This window comes from Lepidochelys olivacea (assembly GCF_965140295.1).
Source record: "Lepidochelys olivacea isolate rLepOli2 genome assembly, chromosome: 2".
NCBI lineage: Eukaryota > Metazoa > Chordata > Testudines > Cheloniidae > Lepidochelys > Lepidochelys olivacea.
In genome coordinates, this window is record NC_140412.1 from 173,422,549 (window position 1) to 173,447,344 (window position 24,796).

Below are 24,796 nucleotides of genomic sequence, written 5' to 3' on the forward strand. Positions count from 1 at the left end.
GGTGACAACTCTCTGCACCCCATTCCACAACCTGTACTTGATTGGGAGAATATCACCTTAATGAAAAGCTTTCAGTTCATCCTGTTAAAGTTTCTGGAGTTTATAAGGCATGGGGAGAAGCATCCAGGTAAGATACTTTTTATAAGTCAGTAATAACGCTGTCCAGAGAGTAAAACCTAGTAGAGATTTTCCATAAAGAATATGGCATTTCTACCTCAGGGGTGGGAGGGAATGTTATAAGAATAAGTGCTCATCTCAGGTCAGCACATCAAATATTCTGTTCCCATTGACGTAAGTGGGAGCTCACACATGCAGGGAGAGCAAAATATTGGAGCTGAGATGTTTGATGTGGACATGAGAGGAAAAGATTGCCCTCTCATTGTGCAAACCATGGAAAGGGAATCTGATCTGTAAACATTTGGATCCACAGAAGACAGCAAACCTAAACAGTGGGTTTTCAGAATAGGGATTTTGGTTCAGATCCATCTACACTTGATTTATGTTTTATTTCAAGTCACAGGCATTAAATGACCAGGCTTCTGGAGCAAATTACTACTCAATAACTGATCTCATTATAATATAAATACATTTTTTGTGGTGGGGGGGGATCTGCTGTAGATACATAGAGTCAGAGTTTAAGGCCAGAGGGGACCACTAGATCACCTAGTTTGCCCTCCTATATATCACAGGCCATCAACACTACCCAGTACCCACACATTGAACTGAAAGCCACAGCTTTAAAGTACAAAATGAAGAAGAGGTGACTAACCCTCTGTATATATCATAAGCTCCGCAAGCTAAGGAGAGACAGCAGGTTTTAAGAAAACCAATTTGTCCAACAAATTAAAGACTTTTAAAATCTAACTGGGTACACTATTTACCACCATCAGAAATGGAAAAATGCAACTAAATGAGGTTGGAAACTATCACAAACATTTGTTTTCAGGAATACCATTGGTGAGTCAAAAGAAGGCCTTTATAGATCCCAAGTATTAACACAAGCCACAGCAAATGAGCAATGGAAATGCTCATCTCTCAAACAGCTTTTTGAATAATTCCAAATCTCTCTATAATTAAACAATAATGCATTTTTAAATACTTTAAAATGGTGTGCGTTATAAATATGTTCATTATGACGTTGAGATTTTGCTCAAAAATAGCATAGTTTAAGCGGAAATGGAAAATCTGTGAACTGTCAGTTTTTCATGAGATTACTTGAATATTGTAAAATCCAACAAAAGGCAAAACCATAGATTGTCATATTTCTCATTAAATATTTTGCATAATTCTAGAATGTGACATTAAAGTGTAAACAAAAAATTGAAACTCTGAATTAAACTGGTAATTGGATTTTTCACCTCTTTGTAAGCATCTTGGTTGTAGCTTTGATAGTGAATCTAAAGTAACTGTTCTCTCTTTAATATTAAGAGGGTGTTATTGTAGGCATGTCAATGGAGAAAGACAGTAAATGGACAAGTCTTCTTTATCTTATCTACCACCACCACCCAGATCGATCGGTCTTCAGCTGTCGTTAAGACTGTGCCGATCACAACACATCTGCCATTCTTCTCGCACTCTTGCCTTTCTTCTCCACGTTCGTCCGAAACCTTTAACAAAGTCATCTCATCTACCATATTTTAGAAAACACTTTTCAAAATGAAAAGGCCCTTTTAAATGTATGCTAGAAAGACAAACACACACACACACACAATGGCTTGCCCTGCACACGTAAGTCAGATGCTGTAGAAAGTACAAGGACATCCCTTTTCCTCTCTCTCCTCACTCCCAGTATATCAGTAGAGGAAGCTGCTGTAATATGGCTACAATCAATATGGCTTGTAAGCAGTGGGCACTAATAGTGCTGCCTGCAGTACTTACCACAATCGCGGTAATAGTGTGACTTTCAGAATGGCCAAAGAGTCAGTTTGCACATGCGTCTGTTTCAGTATCAGGATTGATCTACACTTAAAATGGTATAGCAGCAGGGCCACTGTCGCACTTCAGTGTAGACACTCACTCTAGTGACAGGAGGAGTTTGCCTGTCCCTGCAGGTAATCCACCTCCCCAAGAGGCAATAGCTAAGTAGATGAAGGAATTCTTCTGTCACCCTAGTGCTGCCTACACTGGGGAATAGGGTGGCCTAGCTACATCTCTCAGAAACGTGGACATAGCTATGCCAATGTAAGTTTTCAGTGTAGACTAGCCTTTAGTGACCAAATACTGCCATCATTTAAGAGTTCTCAGCAACACTAGGCAAGCATTTAGTACATTGATTGAAGAACTCATGTATCCATTTAACCACCCAGTATGGAATTTTAAGTAGTCAAAATGGAATGTGGGCCAGATGCAAGTGTCAGCATCCCTTCTCTCACAAAAAAAGTTCTATGGGCTCTTTAATAACCACAGATGGCTCTGACTTGGACTTTTACATCTCAACCAAAAGGCATCAGTATTGTGCATGCCTTCTATATTATATTACAGTGTTGAAGCAAATCACAGTGTCACTTACAGTTGTGACAGGTGGCGCCACTGTATCCAGTTCCTTCACAAGTACATTTGAAGCTGTCCCACGTTTGGGAGCATTTGCCACCATGTTCACAGTGATTGGGAACACACCTGGCAGGACAAGAGACAAAGAGAAAAACAAAAACGAAATAAACAACAAGATTTATGAATGGCCAAATTTTGAGCTGCTCAAGTAATACATCATATCAATGCCAGTTTGCCCTACACTCATAATTAATCCTTGTTGTTTTAGGTAGATTAACAGAATTCATGACAAACTGTGCCAACCACACAAAAGATGATGTATCACAGCCCTGCTGTGGCCTCTTTTCAAATAAAAGTAGAAAAAGAAGACAATCATGAGAAACATTCACTTATCATAAATTAAGTTTTTAAAAGCCATGAATGACTAGTACCAGGATCAGAATAACATCACAAGCCTTGGATTTTTCTCTTGTGCAGGTGATGCCATGCCCCATGGATTCAAGTCCCACAAAACACGGAAAGTTAGAAAAGAACAGCAGTGAGATTCACTTAATCTTGGTCTTGCCCACCATGGGATAAGATGGAGGCAGCTTGCCTGCTGGCTTGAGATGGAAGTTACTAACTCTGCATTATTAAAACCAACCAGGTGCTGTGAAGTTCAGAATAAAAGATTTAACAGGCTTTAATTCACTTGTGACAAACGTAATTCACCTTTACCCAACCTGCTCTCCCACTCCAGCTAAATTATTGTCAGAGAGCTGAGGAAATGAAAAAGAAAAGGTGGAATGGAAATGAATGAAAAATAGGGGAAATTATATTAGAACATACATTTATTATTTGAAACAGCCACAAAATGTAATTTCAAAGATTTGAGTTTGACCAGTTTCTTTTCTATCAAAGATTCATCTAAATAGGAATTATCATAATACTTTCGCTTTTTGAAACTATTACTTTTCTCTTCTTGGAGTATGCTTTGAAATCTCATTTCAAAGAACCATTTTTTCCCTTTATTAAATTTCTTTTCAGCCAGTCTCAGGACAGACTCTGTGCTTTCTGATCAAGGGTTAAAGGAATTTTCCTTTCATGTTGAATTTGTCCAAATATTATTTATGAACTACTACATTTTTACATTAAGGGACCTCCAACCAACCAACAAATGGAAATATTTTCTGGAAACATAATACAAATTAAACTATAGTTATCACCAGGATAATTTTGAAATTCACAGCATCCCTGTAATAGCTAACACTAGACTCTTTGTTAATACCCATAGTACACCTTAATGCATAATAGTCTACCTGACAAATCATTTTGGAATGATTAATTTTGGAATTTTCCTTCTCTCCCACACTATATGTGCATGCATCACTTCCATTTTACAGGAATGTATCAAAGAGAAAAATATTTTTGACAGAAACATATTGGACACTTGGCCATAGTGCAGTTCACCTCCTTCAAAACTGTTATTGTTTATACACACAGAGTAAAAGCTTTTTAAGAAAATGTACTATACGATCTGCCTACATTCTTTATTATACTACAGGTGTGTCACTGAAATCTGTTAGAGAATTTCAAGAGACTAATAAGAAACATGCTTAAAGAAATCATTTTCTGAATGAAAAACAAACATTTTTCCATTTTAATATTAGGGTACAATATCCTGTAGGGATCTGTGATATAGAACAGGAAATTTCCAATTATTTGGAAAATTTCCATTTTCTATGAATGGCTGGTGTTTTGGTGACACTTTAAAGTAGTTCCATTGACATAAGACTGACTCACACTTCTGTACAGCTAGACAAAGCCTGAATTCTGAATGTAATTTTCTGTGTTTTTAAACCTTGTCAGCTATATTCAGCTTTTATTTTCATAACCACTTTGTGGTTTCATAAACACTGAAACCCTAAATTCATATCTTCCAATATATTTGGTAAATTACTTTCTTCTCCAAAATCATTTCATGTGTCACTTTGGATGTATTTCCTTCCTTATTTCTATTTGAAAATAGATTTGCTTTAAAACAATTTCCCACTGACAAAAAAAACCCAACCATTTCTACATTAAGTTGGACAGATATTTACATGAAATCTCAATAATAATGCCAATATCCAATTTTGCATTTTACTACTATATAACTTACTTTTATACCAGTATAAGTAGCAAAGCTAAAGTTGTATTGGTAGCTTAACATATACTATCTTAATTCACGTAAATATGAAAATCAATATAGATATTTATTGACACCATCTACCTGAGCAAACTTTTTTATTTAATTTATTTATCTAGTTGGTTAAAAGTTTTAAGTCAGATCTATCCAACAAACCACAACCCCTATTGTTAGTTTTGTGTGTCTTGTAAGAAAGCTAGCTTAACCCAACTTCCTCTGGAACATTTTTTTTAAAATCAACCTTTTTACTTTACTAAATACTAATTTGACATAGTTCAGGGTGAAAAGTGATTCAAACTATAGGGAATTTTAAGTCAGCAGAATGTAATATCTTCAATATCATTTGGTGAGGACACCAAGATAAATAAATACTGTGAGGCAAATCCACAGCCAGACCAGGACTGTGCCCACTGGCTCCCTTCGAGGAGCAGTGGGAACTGTCTGGGGTTCTCTGCTCAGTGTCCCCCACTGGAACCCTGCTTTTGACCCTGTGACCCTCACGTCTGTCCCTGTTTTTTCATTAGTTGTCCTCCATATTTATTTGAGACCTGGGTCCAGTAGCTCTCCCCTTAGGCTGCAGAGAGGGACCTTTAGATGTGAGGAGGTGAGATTCTCAATAGGTGCCATCACTCGCTGCTCCAACAGAGCCTGCCGTGACTCTTCACTCAGGCATGCAGCAGCAACTCAGCTGCACTGACTCAGCCTGTAAGCAGAGCCTGCGGTGACGTCACCCTCAGGTATGCTGCGGCAGCCTATCCCAGGGCAGGGCCCAGGTCAGATGACTCCCAGGCACAGGTATTTCATTACCCTCCAGCCAACATCAGCCTTGTCTGTGCCCTCCTGCAACCTTTCTCCAGCCCTGCATCCCCCTCCTGACTACACCTCAGCTTTGACCTTTGGTCTGCAGCCAGACTCCAGCTACGATCTTGATTTTTGGCTGGTCTGTTGACTTTAACCTTAGTTCTGTCCCATGGCCTGTCCCCAGATCCCAGTTTCAGTGCTGCCCTGACCTTTGTCCTGACTATACGACCAGTCCAACCCCCAGGCCTGACTGCTTAGAACCCAGAGCCAGACACTTATGCTGTTGGAAAAAGTACTATACAGTATATAGGGTAAAATTTTCATAAGTATTTGATCATACGTATATCTGTGCATGGAAATCACCTTGTGTAATTTTGCACACACAATAGAGTATATATATGCAAGCCCATTTATGCTCTATTTGCACTTGAATTGCATGCACAAATGGATTTTGGATGTCTCTGTTCTATTATCTGGTTGTATACAAACTTGCCAGATTTTAAAATTGGCTTTCTTCTGTTGGCCAGAGGAGCATCCTCACACAACTCCATGATTCAATTTCTTTTTGTGATACAGATTTCTATCACCCTGGACCTTACGGTTCCTTCATATCTCCTATATCTGCTAATCTGCTACAAGCACCTCCACAACACTCCCCATGTACACCACTACCTGGGTTCCACTGTGCTAAAATCTGCATCCATATCTTCTTCTACTCTTGTCTTGACTATTGCAACTCCCATGCTCTTTGGCCTCTCATTTCCCAGCTCTCCTGATTCCAGGTCAAAGAAATATGAGCATATCCTCTCCATTTTTAAATAAAATCATTGACTCTCCATTCCTTTCAGGACAAAGTTCAATATTACCTCCTTACTGAAACCATCCTGGACGTTTCTGCAAACTACCACATGGACATTTATATCTTTTTTTCTACTTTGCCTACCCTTGTTTAGCATTGGGCCACTTCTTCACACACACTTGTCAATTTTGTGTAAGTAAAGTTCTTGCTATTTGTGACACTTAACTAGTTTCTCCATGTATTTTCACACCCCACATGAAAGCAAATACTTTTTGCCTTTCCTTATATGGTATGTTTAATTTCTCTGAATACTATATTTTTATTTGACCTATGTGATTTTGTTATTTAAGATCAAGGTTGATGATATAATTACTTTTATTGTACCAACTTCTGTTGGTGAAAGAGAACATAAGAACAGCCATACTGGGTCAAACCAAGGGTACATCTAGCCCAGTATCCTGTGTTCCAACAGTGGCTCATGCCAAGTACTTCAGAGGGAATGAACGGAACAGGTAATCATCAAGTGATCCATCTCATCGCCCATTCCCAGCTTCTGGCGAACAGCGGCTAGGGACACCATCCCTGCCCATCCTGGCTAATAGCCATTCATGGACCTATCCTCCATGAATTTATCTAGTTCTTTTTTTAACCCTGTGATAGTTTTGGCCTTCACAACATCCTCTGGCAAAGAGTTCCATAGGTTGACTGTGCATTGTGTGACAAAATACTTCCGTTTGTTTGTTTTAAACCTGCTGCCTATTAATTTCATTTGGTGACCCCTATTCCTTGTGTTATGAGAAGGAGTAAACAACATTTCTTTATTTACTTTGTCCACACCAGTCATGATTTTGTAGACCTCTATCATATCCCCCCTTAATTGTCTCTTTTCTAAGCTGAAAAGTCCCAGTCTTATTAATCTCTCCTCATACGGAAACTGTTCCATACCCCTAATCATTTTTGTTGTCCTTTTCTGTACCTTTTCCAATTCCAAAATATCTTTTTTGAGCTGGGGCAACCACATCAGCACGCAGTATTCAAGATGTGGGCATACCATGGATTTATATAGAGGTAATATGATATTTTGTGCCTCATTATCTATCCCTTTCCTTATGATTCCCAACATTATCTGTTTTGACTACTGCTGCACATTGACTGGACGTTTTCAGAGAATTATCCACAATTACTCCAAGATCTTTTTCTTGAGTGGCAACAGCTAATCTAGACATCATTTTATATGTATAGTTGGGATTAAGTTTGTTTTCCAATGTGCATTACTTTGCATTTATCAACATTGATCATCATCTGCCATTTTGGTGAGTGTACCATTTTGTTGCCCAGTCACTCAGTTTTCTGAGATCCCTTTTCACAGTTTGCTTTGGTCTTAACTATCTTGAGTTATTTTGTTTCATCTGCAAATTTTGCAACCTCATTGTTTACCCATTTTTCCAGATCATTTATGAATATCATGAACAGTACTGTTCCCAGTACAGACCCTGGAAGTCACCACTATTTACTTCTCTCCATACTGAAAACTGACCATTTATTCCTACCCTTTGTTTCCTATCTTTTAACCAGTTACCAATCCATGAGAGGACCTTCCCTCTTATCCCATTACAGCTTACTTTCCTTAAGAGCTTTTGGTGAGTGGCCTTGTTAAAGGCTTTCTGAAAAACTAAGTACACTGTATCCACTAGATCCCCCTTGTCCATATGCTTGTTGAACCCCACAAAGAATTCGAGTAAATTGGTGAGGCATGATTTCCCTTTACAAAAACCATGCTGACTCTTCCCTAACCTATCATGTTTATCTATGTGTCTGATAATTCTGTTCTTTAGTAAAGTTTCAACCACTTTGTTCGGTACTGAAGTTAGGCTTCCTGGCATGTAATTGTCAAGATGCCTCTGGAGACATTTTTAAAAGTTGGTGTCACATTAGCTATCCTCCAGTCATCTGGTACAGAAGCTGATTTAAATGATGATTACATAGCACAGTTAGTAGTTCTTCAATTTCACATTTGAGTTCCTTCAGAACTTTTGGGTGAATACCATCTGGTCCTGTGACTTATTACTGTTTAGTTTATCAGTTTGTTCCAAAACCCCTCCTCTATTGACACCTCAATCTAGGACAGTTCCTCAGATTGGCCACCTAAAAAGAATGGCTCAGGGTTCAGAATCTCCCTCACATCCTCAGCCATTTAGACCAATGAAAAGAATTCACTTAATTTCTCTGCAATGGCCTTATTGTCCTTGAATGGTCCACAGGTTGTTTAGCAAGCTCCCTGATTCTGATGTAATTAACATTTTTTTTGCTATTATTTTTTGAATCTTTCTTCAGATTCTTTTTTGGCCTTCCTAATTATATCTTTACACTTCACTTGTCAGATTTTATGTTCCTTTATATTTTCCTCAATAGGATTTAACTTCTGCTTCTTAAAGGATGCCTTTTTGTCTAACACTGCTTCTTTTACTTTGTTGTTTAGCCCCGGGGGGGGACGACGATGACACTTTTTTGTCCTCTTACTGTGTTTTTTAATTGGGGGTATACATTTAATTTGAGCCTCTATTATGGTGTCTCTAAAAAGTTTCCATGCAGCTTGCAGAGATTTCATTTTTGGCACTGTACCTTTTAATTTCTGTTTAACTAGCTTCCTCACTTTTGTGTAGTTGCCCTTTCTAAAATTAAATGCTACTGTGGTGTTCCCCCCCCGCCACTCCAGACAAGGATGTTAAATTTAATTATATTATGGTCACTATTACCAAGCAATTCAGCTATATTCACCTCTTGGACTAAGATCCACTTAGGACTAAATCAAGAACTGCCTCTCCTCTTGTGCATTTCAGGACTAACTGCTCCAAGAAGCAGTCATTTAAAGCATTACAAAACTTTATCTCTGCATCCCGTCCTGCGGTGACATATATCCAGTCAATATGGGGGTAGTTGAAATCTCCCATTATTATTAAGTTTTCTATTTTTATAGCCTCTCTAATATCCCTGAGCATTTCACAGTCACTATCCCCACCCTGGTCAGCTGGTCGGTAGTATATTCCTACTGCTATATTCTTATTATTCAAGCATGGAATTACTATTCATAGAGATTCAATGTTACAGTTTGTTTCTTTTAAAATTATTACTTCACTTGACTCTACGCTTTCTTTCACATATAATGCCACTCCCCCATCAGCACAACCTCTTCTGTCCTTCTGATATATTTTGTAACCTGGTACTACTGTGTTCCCTTGATTATCCTCATTCCACCATGTGTCTGTGATGCCTATTATATTGATATCCTCATTTAATACGAGACAAGCTTTCAAGCTTACACAGAACTCTTCTTCAGGCCTGGGAAACTTACTCAGTGTCACAGCTAGATACAAGATGGAAAAGATTGTTTAGCATAAGTAGTTAACACATATTTCAAGGGACCATTCAAGCATCATCAAGTCTAGTTCAAGGCCTCAGTATTACCCTCAAGGAGCTGAATAACCTGGGTCCCAGATATCTAATAGACTTCCTAAGGCTCCAGGACAAGGGTTGTGATCAACTACTCTTTTCCTCAGGCAAAATGGAACTTTCTATGTAAGGGTAAAGTTAATCCTTGTCCAAGATAGGGCATTCTCAGGGGGCTAGTCCCAGATGGTAAAAGGAATTCCCACAGGGAGAAAGGACCATCAAAAATTTCACCCACTTCTGCTTCAATACCAGGTTCACTTTTTTGGGTCTTGCCTTCACCCACATAAACACTGCAGGATGTGCATATTTAAAAAAAAATTATCCCCCAACAAAAACCTCTACCAAAACCAAAACATTTCACAGAACATACAATTCTACATGGGAGACAGAATGAGACAAAGAAGAAATCACATATGACAGACATTAGTCTTGTTGCTTATTGCACTGCTGAAAAGCATCCAGATACTACCATATAATATAGAGCAGAACATTAAGGGATAGTTGGATATGAAAAATACTATACAAAATAACACTGTGTTGACTTATTCTCAACATGGAATTCAATCTTTTCTTTCTTATGGCTTATGGCTCACACTGATTTTCTCTTACTCTTCCTTTAGCTCCTTCTAATCCTTTCCTTACAGGCTCCTTCATCCCTTTCTCTGTTTCATATCTATTAAGCTGCCCATTATGGTTTCAGTGGACTTCCAGATCTTTTTCAACAGTTGTCCTCTCGTGCCTCCTTCAAATTTCTTTAAATCCATTCCTTCCATTAATCCTTCTTGCATGGATCTTCACACCTTTCCTAATGTCAATGTTTTGCCTTGTTTGTCTTTGTATAAAGAACTGTCTTATTATTTGCATTACAAACATACTGATGATATTTGATGTTTATCCCCACAGAGAAATATTTCATAGAATGTTAAAGTTACAGCTAAGCAGTTAAAACTCATTAAATGAAAAGATTAGGGTTATATTCACAATCTTAACTCTGTCCCTTATGAATCTGCATTATGACACAGAAACAAAATGGATATGAATGTTCCCACTGTCCTTTTGTTGCATACATGCAAAAGAGCTGAGTGAGCTTCTGCACATATTTCACTACAGATTACATAGCTAGATTACCCATGCATGTATGTACAGTAAATCCTCCTTAGAATTAATGTTACTTGCTTAGGAAAAAGTTACATAAATTATGGAAGAAATACCGCAGGAGTTTGGAATAAATGCCATAGGACTTTGTAACTTTGAACAGAAGTTTTATATAATAATATAAGCTAATTTTTTCGTTGTCTGTCCTTGTCTTTAGTATTCTTAGCATCATGTGATTGTATCTTCCTTCATCTTCATTTATTTAATAAAGCCTAAATAAGTTATTACAGGATTGGACTGAACGTTACCTTATTGGATGATGGAGGGAGATCCAAGGTGGAACTGACCTGTGGTATGTGTATAGTCCTTTTGGAACAGAGGAACTTGGCTTTTCTGTGATATTACAATGAAAGGGGCCTAAAAGCACAGGGGGCCGCTGCTTTGGTGTGAAGAGGGACTGGAGTTTCCAAGGGGACTGTTTAGTTTGGTTTCTGCTGCTGCACGTTAACAGGAAAACCGCAGCACTAAATGGTCAACTCAACGTGCTTTGCTTGGTATGGGAGAGGAGAGCTCTGCTGTTATGAAGGTTGTGGAAGCCGAAAGACTATGGCTTACCATGGCTGCCTGCAAGCCGAATTCTGTTGCCCGGCCCTGCGTATGTGATCTCTAACGCCAAAGCCGCAGGCACTCAATATAAGATGCAAAATGCGACCTTGTACCAAAATCACATGTGCTATGTAATGTGAATAGTGTTGTTCACCGTGAAAGAGAATAGCCATTGTTCTGTAAAATGTATCTTTTTAAATACTTCACTCCCTTTTTTTCCTCCAGCAGCTGCAAATGTTTCAAGCCTCCCTCCTCCATCCCAAAGGCTATCTCAGATAAGGCGGCGAAAAAAACGCACGCGCGATGAAATGTTCTCTGAGCTCATGCAGTCATCCGGCACTGACAGAGCTCAGCAGAATCTGTGGAGGGGCACAATAGCAGAGTACAGGAAAGTGGCCGGTAAACGTGAGAAGAGGTGGCGGCAGGAAGATCAGAGGAGGCATGAGAAAACGCTGGGGCTACTGTGGGATCAAGCGGACATGCTCCAGCGTCTGGTAGAGGTTCATGAACGGCAGCAGGATCACAGACTGCCGCTGCAGCCCCTGCTTAACAGCCCTCCCTCCTCCCCAAGTTCCATAGCCTCCTCAACCAGATGCCCAAGAACGTGGGGGTGGGCAGGGGGGAGGCTCCGGGCACCCAACCACTCCACCCCAGTGGACAGCCCAAGCAACAGAAGGCTGGCATTCAACAAGTTTTGAAGTGGCCTTTTCCTTCCCTCCTACCCTCCTCTGACACCCCACCCAGGCTACCTTGTGAGTTATCTCCCTATTTTTATAATCAATTAATAAAGAATACATATTTTTTAAATGATAGTGACTTTATTTCCTTTGCAAGCAAGCTGTGATTGAAGAGGGGAAGGTGGGTGGCTTACAGGGAATTTAGAGGCAACCAAGGGGGTGGGTTTCCATCAAGGAGAAACAAACAGAAGTGTCACACCCTGGCCAGTCAAGTACCCTGGCCAGTCATGAAACTGGTTTTCAAAGCTTCTCTGATGCGCAGCACTTCCTGCTGTGCTCTTCTAACTGCCCTGGTGTCTGGCTGCGTGTATTCAGCGGCCAGGCAATTTGCCTCAACCTCCCACCCCGCCATAAATGTCTCCCCCTTACTCTCACAAAGACTGTGGAGCACACAGCAAGCAGCAATAACAATGGGAATACTGGTTTCACTGAGGTCTGAGCAAGTCAGTAAACTGCACCAGCAACCCTTTAACCGCCCAAATGCACACTCTACCACCATTCTGCACTTGCTCCGCCTGTAGTTGAACAGCTCCTTACTACTGTCCAGGGTGCCTGTGTACGGCTTCATGAGCCAGGGCATGAAGGGGTAGGCTGGGTCCCCAAGGATAACTGTAGGCATTTCAACATCTCCAAGAGTTATTTTCTGGTCTGGGAAGTAATCCCTTCCTGCAGCCATTTAAACAGACCAGAGTTCCTGAAGACGCGAGCGTCATGTGCCTTTCCCGTCATCCCATGTTGGATGTCAGTGAAAGGTCCCTTGTGATCCACCGGTGCTTGCAGCACCATTGAAAACCTCTTGCAGTTTATGTACTGGCGGCCCTGGTGGTCCGGTCCCAAGATAGGGATATGCATTCCATCTATAGCCCCACCACAGTTAGGGAATCCCATTGGAGTAAAGCCATCCACTGTGAACTGCACATTTCCCAGAGTCACTACCTTTGATAGCAGCAGTTCAATGATTGCATTGACTACTTGCATCACAGCAACCCCCACAGTAGATTTGCCCACTCCAAATTGATTCCCGACTGACCAGTAGCTGTCTGGCATTGCAAGCTTCCACAGGGCTACTGCCACTCGCTTGTGAACCATGAGGGCTGCTCTCATCTTGGTATTCTTGTGCTCCAGGGCAGGGGAAAGCAAGTGACAAAGTTCCATGAAAGTGTCCTTACGCATGCGAAAGTTTCGGAGCCACTGTGAATCATCCCAAACCTGCAACACTATGTGGTCCCACCAGTCTGTGCTTGTTTCCCGAGCCCAGAATCAGCATTCCACGGCATGAGCCTGACCCAGTAACACCATGATCTCCAAATTGCCGGGGATCGCGGTTTTAGAGAAATCTGTGTTCATGTCCTCATCACCGCGCTGCCGACACCTCCTTGCCTGGTTTTTCAGGTGATGGTTCTGCATAAACTGCACGATAATGCATGAGGTGTTTACAATGGTCATAACTGCTGCAGTGAGCTGAATGTGCTCCATGCTTGCCGTGCGACGGCACCTGCTTGGGCAATCCAGGGAAAAGGGCGTGAAATGATTGCCTGTCATTGCTTTCACAGAGAGAGGGAGGGTTGACTGACGACATTTACCCATAACCACCCGCGACAAATTTTTGGTCCCATCAGGCATTGGCAGCTCAGCCCAGAATTCCAATGGGCAGCGGGGACTGCGGTAACTGTGGGATAGCTACCCACAGTGCACGGCTTGGAATGCCAGCGCTTGCCACGGTACTGTGGACGCACACCGCTGAATTAATGTGCTTAGTGTGGACGCATGTACTCGACTTTATATAATCTGTTCCCAAAAAATCGACTTCTGTAAAATCAGAGTACTTTTGTCGTGTAGACATGGCCTTAGAGTCACAGCTGGCATTGGGTTAACTTCCCTATTAGTGAACAGTCTACCCTGAAGTGAAACCCATGGTCTTGTGATAGTAAGGGGCATGATAAGGCCCATTCAAACAAAATGCACCTTAATGCAGTCAAATGCAAAGTTATACATCTAGGAACAAAGAATGTAGGCCATACCTACAGGGGACTGTATCCTGGAAAGAAATCCTGGAAGGATTTAGGGATCAAAACAAGCAACTCAATTTGAGCTCCTAGAGTGATACAGTGGCAAAAAGAGCTCATGCAATCTTTGGATGGATAAGCAGGTGTGTTGTGAGGACAGAGTTGATTTTACCTCTGTATGTGGCATTGGTGAGATAGATACTGGAATACTGTGTACAGTTCTGGTGTCCACATTTTAAAAAGGATGCTTTAAAAATTATCTTGGGGGCAAAAATGAGCCATAAACTTGATTCAAGGGTTGGAGAAAATGCCTTAAAGTGAAAGACTTAAAGCACTCTCTGTTTAGCTTATCAAAAAGAAGATCGAGAGCTGACTTGATCACAGCGTGTAAGTACTTTCACAGGGAGAAAATACTGGATACTCAAGAGCTCTTGAATCTAGCTGAGAAAGGTATAACAAGAGCCAATGGCTGGAAGCTGAATCTAGACACATTTAAACTGAAAAAAGACCCTTTTTTTTTTCTTCAGTGAGGGTCATCAACCATAGGAACTATCGAGGGGAATGCTGGATTCCCCATCTTTTGATGTCTTCCAATCAAGACTGGATTCCTTTCTGGAAGATATACTTTAGCCAAACACAAGATATTGAGCATAATACAGGGTGAAACTTAAGGGTCTGCAATATACAGGAAGTCAGACTAGGTTATATAATGGTCCTTTCTGCCTAAACACTACAAATCTGTGAACTCCAGAATATTATCAGTGGTAGGTCCCACACTTTTCAATGCATTCTTTCTTCTTATGTCCATACCTGATACTGCTTCCTACACTATGTTTGCAACCCACCATTCATCTCTGGACTCAAGTTTCCAATAAATCTAAAAGGGTGATCTGGGGTATGAAAGTGGTTAAAGCAACATTTTGGGCCCAATTCTCCAATGCATTGTACATTGCGTAATAGTTTACACCTGTGCAAATCAAGTGCAAACGGGTGTAAAATTCTATCATTTTGTGGTAACATTTCACATCCTCGTTGCACATGTGTAACTGACTGTAGAAGAAGCCAGGCAGTGGTAGGTTAGCCCCTTTAAGTCTATAATACAATATATATGAGAACAAATTTAAAAGGATAATAAAAGATAATGGTTTTAACTTCTAAATCGCCTTTCATCTAAGGATTTGAAAACACCTTGCAAACATGAATTAGGACTACCATTATAAAGTAAGCACTATTAGATCAATTTTACAGATTGGTACACTGATGGTCACAGAGTTTCATAGCTTGTTACAAGTGAAACAGTTCACTAGTGGCAGATCCAGGAAAATAGTCCACAATAGTCACTTATTATTGAGGAAGTATCCGAGCGTGTGTTTGCTGGGGGGGCAGTGTGAGAGCCTGAGTGAGTGTCTGATTGGCTGCTAGCCTGCAGGGGGCGGGCAGTAGGGTGTCTGTTTGTTTGCGACAGGGAAGCCTGGCTGTTTAAAAATAGCCAGAGCTTCGCGAACCAGCTGAGCGGCGGAGAACCAGCTGAGCAGCGGGGACAGCAGAGCAGCACACAGCAGGAGTTTGCCTGGGAGTTCGCCTGGAGGGAGCCCAGTGAGGCTTACGTCTTGCAAACTGTTCTGAGGAAGCTCATAGTAGGAAGGTGATATGGAAGGGGGCGGTTCAGCTGTTGTGACCTGCACTGGATGTGCCATGTTTGTCTTTCTTCCACAGGACAGAAGCGACTTTGTCTGTACAAAGTGCAAGCTGGTCTCCATATTGGAAGAGAAGATTGAAGGTCTGGAGCAACAGATAGCAACCCTGCGTTGCATACGGGAAACTGAGGATTTCCTGGACGAAACTCAGGATAGGCTTCTAGGGGCACAAAGCTCTACAGATATAGAGCAGGTTGCACAGAGGAGCCAAGAGACCAGTGAAGAAGCTTGGCAACATGTGACCTCCAGAAGAGGTAAGCGGAATGTCCGGGTTCCAGTAACACAGACACAGGTAACTAACCGCTTTCATGTTCTCTCCACAGGTATCGTTGCGGAGAGTGGACCAGATGATATGTCTGGGGCGAGAAAGCAGAAGGAGACTCCGCTGGTTGGAAGGCATGAGATGCGCTGTCCTGAGGTTGGGGGTTCCACGACCAACACCCCCAAGAGGAGAAGGCGGGTGGTGGTGGTCGGGGACTCTCTCCTCCGGGGGACTGAGTCATCTATCTGCCGCCCTGACCGGGAAAACCGAGAAGTCTGCTGCTTGCCAGGGGCTAAGATTCGTGATGTGACGGAGAGACTGCCGAGACTCATCAAGCCCTCGGATCGCTACCCCTTCCTGCTTCTCCACGTGGGCACCAATGATACTGCCAAGAATGACCTTGAGCGGATCACTGTGGACTATGTGGCTCTAGGAAGAAGAATAAAGGAGTTGGAGGCGCAAGTGGTGTTCTCGTCCATCCTCCCCGTGGAAGGAAAAGGCCTAGGTAGGGAGCGTCGAATCGTGGAAGTCAACGAATGGCTACGCAGATGGTGTCGGAGAGAAGGCTTTGGTTTCTTTGACCATGGGATGGTGTTCCATGAAGGAGGAGTGCTGGGTAGAGACGGGCTCCATCTTACGAAGAGAGGGAAGAGCATCTTTGCCAGCAGGCTGGCTAACCTAGTGAGGAGGGCTTTAAACTAGGTTCACCGGGGGAAGGAGACCAAAGCCCTGAGGTAAGTGGGAAAGCGGGATACCGGGAGGAAGCACAGGCAGGAATGTCTGTGAGGGGAGGGCTCCTGCCTCATACTGGCAATGAGGGGCGATCAACAGGTTATCTCAAGTGCTTATATACAAATGCACAAAGCCTTGGAAACAAGCAGGGAGAACTGGAGGTCCTGGTGATGTCAAGGAACTATGACGTGATCGGAATAACAGAGACTTGGTGGGATAACTCATATGACTGGAGTACTGTCATGGATGGTTATAAACTGTTCAGGAAGGACAGGCAGGGCAGAAAAGGTGGGGGAGTAGCACTGTATGTAAGGGAGCAGTATGACTGCTCAGAGCTCCGGTACGAAACTGCAGAAAAACCTGAGTGTCTCTGGATTAAGTTTAGAAGTGTGTGCAACAAGAGTGATGTAGTGGTGGGAGTCTGCTATAGACCACCGGACCAGGGGGATGAGGTGGATGAGGCTTTCTTCCGGCAGCTCACGGAAGCTACTAGATCGCATGCCCTGATTCTCATGGGTGACTTTAATTTTCCTGATATCTGCTGGGAGAGCAATACAGCGGTGCATAGACAATCCAGGAAGTTTTTGGAAAGCGTAGGGGACAATTTCCTGGGGCAAGTGCTAGAGAAGCCAACTAGGGGGGGTGCTTTTCTTGACCTGCTGCTCACAAACCGGGTAGAATTAGTGGGGGAAGCAAAAGTGGATGGGAATCTGGGAGGCAGTGACCATGAGTTGGTTGAGTTCAGGATCCTGACGCAGGGAACAAAGGTAAGCAGCAGGATACGGACCCTGGACTTCAGGAAAGCAGACTTCGATTCCCTCAGGGAACGGATGGCCAGGATCCCCTGGGGGACTAACTTGAAGGGGAAAGGAGTCCAGGAGAGCTGGCTGTATTTCAAGGAATCCCTGTTGAGGTTACAGGGACAAACCATCCCGATGAGTCGAAAGAATAGTAAATATGGCAGGCGACCAACTTGGCTTAATGGTGAAATCCTAGCGGATCTTAAACATAAAAAAGAAGCTTACAAGAAGTGGAAGGTTGGACATATGACCAGGGAAGAGTATAAAAATATTGCTCGGGCATGTAGGAATGTTATCAGGAGGGCCAAATCGCACCTGGAGCTGCAGCTAGCCAGAGATGTCAAGAGTAACAAGAAGGGTTTCTTCAGGTATGTTGGCAACAAGAAGAAAGCCAAGGAATGTGTGGGCCCCTTACTGAATGAGGGAGGCAACCTAGTGACAGAGGATGTGGAAAAAGCTAATGTACTCAATGCTTTTTTTGCCTCTGTTTTCACTAACAAGGTCAGCTCCCAGACTGCTGCGCTGGGCATCACAAAATGCGGAAGAGATGGCCAGCCCTCTGTGGAGATAGAGGCGGTTAGGGACTATTTAGAAAAGCTGGACGTGCACAAGTCCATGGGGCCGGACGAGTTGCATCCGAGAGTGCTGAAGGAATTGGCGGCTGTGATTGCAGAGCCACTGGCCATTATCTTTGAAAACTCGTGGCGAACCGGGGAAGTCCCGGATGACTGGAAAAAGGCTAATGTAGTGCCAATCTTTAAAAAAGGGAAGAAGGAAGATCCTGGGAACTACAGGCCAGTCAGCCTCACCTCAGTCCCTGGAAAAATCATGGAGCAGGTCCTCAAAGAATCAATCCTGAAGCACTTGCATGAGAGGAAAGTGATCAGGAACAGCCAGCATGGATTCACCAAGGGAAGGTCATGCCTGACTAATCTAACCGCCTTTTATGATGAGATTACTGGTTCTGTGGATGAAGGGAAAGCAGTGGATGTATTGTTTCTTGACTTTAGCAAAGCTTTTGACACGGTCTCCCATAGTATTCTTGTCAGCAAGTTAAGGAAGTATGGGCTGGATGAATGCACTATAAGGTGGGTAGAAAGCTGGCTAAATTGTCGGGCTCAACGGGTAGTGATCAATGGCTCCATGTCTAGTTGGCAGCCGGTATCAAGTGGAGTGCCCCAGGGGTCGGTCCTGGGGCCGGTTTTATTCAATATCTTCATAAATGATCTGGAGGATGGTGTGGATTGCACTCTCAGCAAATTTGCGGATGATACCAAACTGGGAGGAGTGGTAGATACGCTGGAGGGGAGGGATAGGATACAGAAGGACCTAGACAAATTGGAGGATTGGGCCAAAAGGAATCTGATGAGGTTCAATAAGGATAAGTGCAGGGTCCTGCACTTAGGACGGAAGAACCCAATGCACAGCTACAGACTAGGGACCGAATGGCTAGGCAGCAGTTCTGCAGAAAAGGACCTAGGGGTGACAGTGGACGAGAAGCTGGATATGAGTCAGCAGTGTGCCCTTGTTGCCAAGAAGGCCAATGGCATTTTGGGATGTATAAGTAGGGGCATAGCGAGCAGATCGAGGGATGTGATCGTTCCCCTCTATTCGACATTGGTGAGGCCTCATCTGGAGTACTGTGTCCAGTTTTGGGCCCCACACTTCAAGAAGGATGTGGATAAATTGGAGAGAGTCCAGCGAAGGGCAACAAAAATGATTAGGGGACTGGAACACATGAGTTATGAGGAGAGGCTGAGGGAGCTGGGATTGTTTAGCCTGCAGAAGAGAAGAATGAGGGGGGATTTGATAGCTGCTTTCAACTACCTGAAAGGGGGTTCCAAAGAGGATGGCTCTAGACTGTTCTCAATGGTAGCAGATGACAGAACGAGGAGTAATGGTCTCAAGTTGCAGTGGGGGAGGTTTAGATTGGATATTAGGAAAAACTTTTTCACTAAGAGGGTGGTGAAACACTGGAATGCGTTACCTAGGGAGGTGGTAGAATCTCCTTCCTTAGAGGTTTTTAAGGTCAGGCTTGACAAAGCCCTGGCTGGGATGATTTAACTGGGAATTGGTCCTGCTTTGAGCAGGGGGTTGGACTAGATGACCTTCTGGGGTCCCTTCCAACCCTGATATTCTATGATTCTATGATTCTATGATTCTAGACAGCACCCCTGTCTGTAGTGAACAGCTCTTCAAAAAGCAAGTAGAATATGTATAAGCAGTAATAGAAACAAGTAGTACTGAACCACAGGCTGATCAGATGATACTAAGGGACCTCATCATAGCTGACAGAATACAATTACCTGCTCCTGTCAGACGAAATAGAGGAAAAACAGCTGATCTGACAATCTAGACAAACTCTCGGTTCCTACAATTTAACAAGTGTTTAATGTGACTTTGAACTTCTCAACAATAAGACTAGCATCCTGTACCCAAGGCAACACATTCAAAAGGCAGATGGGGCAGATTGTAAAATTAATTCAGGTTCACAATAATGCCCAGACTAGTTCCATTTGCTGCTGACTTCTAACCTGATCTTGCACAGATGCATATATTTAAATGATGGTGCCATTAACAGATCCTTAGTGAATCAAAGAGAACACAGTTTCTTATTTATTACCAGAGTGTGGACTTCCCATTTCTTTGGAGCATGTTACCAAGCTTGTTTTATTGTACAGGTTAAAAACCACAAACTGCCTAGCAGTTTTAACCAGTGTGATTCACAGAGAGAAATCAGTATTAAAATATGCAGTGACATTTCGTTAAGCAAAGTTCCTTTAGGGCACATTCAGAGAAAAGGCTGCCAAACTGTTTATGAGTGTTATCTCCAGAACAATAAGGTGCTGTTACAGACTGTTTGCAAGGGAAGGATTAATGAAAAACTGATGCAATTAAAAAAAAAGGCAAAGAAAAAAAAAGCAGTAAACTCATTTGAACTAAGTTGTCCTTTTGGCTTTGTTCAAATTCAGGAAACCCAGTAATTTCTTGCTAGTATGCAATAATACATACTAGTCTATGTAACTTTCAAGGCATTTAAAAACTATCTGCTTAACAATAAAATATACTGTGTATACATAACTCTATAAAGGTAGACTATATACCAGAGGTGGGCAAACTACAGCCTGCGGGCCACATCCGGCCCGCGGGACCCTCCTGCCCGGCCCCTGAGCTCTTGGCCCAAGAAGCTAGCCCCCAGTCCCTCCCCTGCTGTTTCTCCTCCCCCGCAGCCTCAGTGCACCATGCTCCCAGTGTAGCGTATGAAACTGCTCTGTGTAGGAATGTGCTACTGGTAGCAGTTATGGAGAGCAATTTACTACACTACACCGACGCAACGCTCTGGGCGGCGCGGCTGTAGTGCCGTCAGCCACCTGTGCTGTGTGGTACGGGGGCAGGGAGCATGGGGGTTGGATAGAAGGCAGGGGAGTTCTGGGTGGTGGTCAGGAGGTGTGGATGGGGGTGTGGATGGGGTCGGGACGGTCAGAGGGCGGGAACGGGGGGGTTGAATGGGGACAGGGGTCCCGGGGGGGGCAGTCAGGAAGGAGTGGGGGTTGGATGGGGCGGTGGGGGGCAGTCGGGGCAAGGATTCCGGGGGCAGTCAGGGGATAGGGAGTGGGGGGTGGGTGTGTGAATGGGGCAGGGGTCCTGGGGGGACTGTCAGGGACGGGGGCGGGTTGGATGGGGCAGGAGCCCTGGGGGGGGCCCGTTGGGGGTGAGAAGGAAGGGGGGGGTGGATAGGGGGCAGTGACACAGCCTGGCACAGCCTCCCCTAACCAGCTCTCCATACAATTTCTGAAACCCGATGTGGCCCTCAGGCCAAAAAGTTTGCCCGCCCCTGTACTAACAAGTGAAACAATAAAAGCAGTTAATTATGCCTGAGTAAAGACAAAGTCTCTGCACCACGACCCTTTGGTGAACAAGCTCCGGGCTAGAGCTTCAGCTGATGTAAATCAGTGTAGATCCACTGAAGTCAATGGAGATTCACTGATTTATACCAGGAGAGGGTCTGGCCCCAGGCTTTATCAGAACAAAAGGGGAAATGAATGTGAATCAAGGGTCTCTACCAAAAATCATCTGGTGCCTGCCACTATGCATTTAAAGATAGAGACTATTAACTTGAGTGCCCCTGCTGATGTCAACTGCAATGGCGGTAAATACTGGTCTGTCAGACAGAAGTTCTCCTAAAATAGTCAAGACCCAAGCCACACACATTTTTGTACATCAGTGTTGATATCTAAACTGCACCCAGAAATGAACAAATAGGAAGCCAGTGAAATGGTTGGAGCGCTTGAGTAACCTGAAAGTCAGTGGGACTTAGGCTTCTAAGTCACTTTTGAAAAATGAGATTTAGGTTCCTAAGTCACTTAGGTCTCACAACACTGAGCAGAACAATGCCTAAATACATTTACAAACCTGGGCCCAATTACTTAAGTATAACACCTTAAAGCAGGTGGACTGCTGTTTTCTACAAGTCCAATAACTTCCAATTGGTCTTCAAGGGCAGCCCCATCTACAACATGTTGTGGGGGATCACAAAAATCATAGGTAACTGTAGCAGATCCAGGTGAAAACAAAGAATTTGTCATATGTGGACAAAAACACCTAAGAGCAGCCAGGTGTCTAAAACCCTTTTAAAAAGGGGAAAGGACCAAACTCACTACACTTCCAAGGTCAGGATTCCAGCTGATACTAAAGTTGCACCTACACAGTATTTTCAATAATCTTCCCCTGAAAGTAAAATTGAAAGACCGAGCAGTAACTGGTGAGATGTCATATTGCCAAAACAAGGCATAGGTTCTGAAGCAGGGCCTAAAACTGAAGTTTCCTACTTATCTCGAGAGATGAGCCATTGGAAACTACGAAACTGAGAACTTTAAGTTCAATATTTCTATTTTGATTTACACAATTTATGTATTTCTAAGACATCTCTCATCTGGACTTGAATTTAAGCAATCTGAAATTTAGTGAAACTGTAGGAAAATTGGTGTAATTAGTTAATGACACATGTTGTAACATAATGGCCTATTGTACTTTGACCAGATGCCTACCCATAGTTTAGGTACAGGGTTTGGGTTTTTTTTATATAGATGTATCTTTGTATATTTTTCTCTTTTCCTGTTTATGTTGCCATGGTATCTGTTCATTGCTCATTTACACTGCTGTACAGTATTGGACAATACCCTGTAATATTACAGGGCATGGCAACAGGGTCTATTGGTATCTCTTGTAGCTGTTCCATACTCTTCCCTGGGGGTGTTCCCAGGTGAAGCCACACAAATGTCTAAGCATCTTGAAGTTATGTCTACACCACAGTCACACATCCATGGCTGGCCCATACCATCTCAGGCTCCTGGGGCTTGGACTAGGACACTCTTTAATTGCAGTGTAGACCTTTGGGCTCAGGCTGCAGCCTGAGCTCTGGGACACTCCCACCTCTCAGGTCTAATTGCAGTGTAGACGATTGTCAGCCAGGATTCAGAAGTAAATCATGGAGTCACTATCGACTAGGAGTTATGTAGGTGCATTTGAGCCTATGGAGGTTTTTGGAGGCTCAAAACCTTAAAAGAGGCTTGTGTTACTCTCAGAATGGATAGAGACAGGTTGTACAGACTAATAGCCAGGTTAGGGAATTTCCAGGGAAATATGAGAGCTACTCTGAATGGCTTCCTCTTTTTGTTTTTATATATTTGAGTTTGCTATTTATACAACTGAATAGAAAGAGATGCAGTTAGAGTCTGTTGCCTAATTGGTGCCAATTTAGGTTAAGCCAGAACCTCTGCAATAAAACCCTTCTTGGAATGGGTGATGAATATGTTCAGATCAGACGAGCCCCGGATGAATACAAAATTTGTATCTGCATCCGATCTGCAAAATGGTCCATGGATATCCACAGATTTGCAGGGCTCTAGATACAAAAATTGTATCTGCATCCGATCCGTGAGCTGCAAAAATGATCTGTGGATATCAGTGGATTTGCAGGGCTCTGAAGATCTGAGCCTCCCAAGAATTTTCTCATTTTTTGCTCCCTGATCCTTCTATGGGCCACATTGAAGAATCTTCCATTTCCACTGCACTGATGGAAAACTAACTTCACATTAACTTGTGGTCATGTAATCACCTCTCTTTCTGAGGGTTTGAAAAGGCAAAGGAGCTCACTTAACTTGAGAACAAGCCATAACATCATTAATTGATGTCTTGCTAATTATTTAGTACATCTACATTTCACAACTTGAGTTAAATATGGCTCCTGTGATTTTATGACAACTTCATCTTACAGCCCACGTTGTGCATTTGGGGAAGGTTCTCTTCGTCTTAAATTATGCTTTGGAAGATGACAATTCTTATCAGGTCGTTCATACTCCAATGAACAGACCACAAAATACACTGCAGAATACAATAACTAATGCATTTGCCTATAATGAAGATGAGCAATCACACACATACTCAATAGGCAAATGCAGAATTTATTTCTAAATTACAGGTTTCAGACTAGCAACCGTGTTAGCCTGTATCCGCAAAAAGAACAGGAGTACTTGTGGCACCTTAGAGACTAACACATTTATTTGAGCATAAGCTTTCATGAGCTACAGCTCACTTCATCGGATGCATGCAGTGGAAGATACAGTGGGGAGATTTTATATACACAGAGAACATGAAACAATGGGTGTTACCATACACACTGTAACGAGAGTGATCAGGTAAGGTGAGCTATTACCAGCAGAAGAGAAAAAAAACCCTTTTGTAGTGATAATCAAGGTGGGCCATTTCCAGCAGTTGACAAGAACGTGTGAGGAACAGTTCAGTTTGCAATTAGATTTATCTAGTGGGGAATAAGGAGGCTGATGATTAGGCATCTTAAAATACACCCCCCCACACACACAGAGTAATAAAGTATACAATATAAAACAATAACTTTAAGCCACTCAAACATCAATCCCAAATATATCATTTAAAACAAATGATGCATTGCTTAAGAAAAATACTTCAGCATGTTAATCATTACAAAGTATTATGGCTTCCTTTGCTAGTTTATATATAAACAGTAATCATGCTGAGGGTCACATAAATGTAATATGTCATCTACTATTATTGATTAAAGTATGTCCTTGACTCAGAATCCTAATTTATTAGTCTGCTGAGGATCTGACTTCATA

The 24,796-nt window shown here is 42.6% G+C and overlaps 1 protein-coding gene across 1 annotated transcript in view; it reads right to left on the bottom strand.

The window, feature by feature from the left end:
* CNTNAP2 (contactin associated protein 2) overlaps nt 1–24,796 on the bottom strand; it is a 1,667,645-nt gene that overhangs the window by 542,649 nt on the left and 1,100,200 nt on the right. The window contains exon 11 of the mRNA XM_084620442.1: nt 2,510–2,616. Coding sequence (XP_084476568.1) covers nt 2,510–2,616 — 107 coding nt within the window. The remainder of the gene's footprint in view (nt 1–2,509; nt 2,617–24,796) is intronic.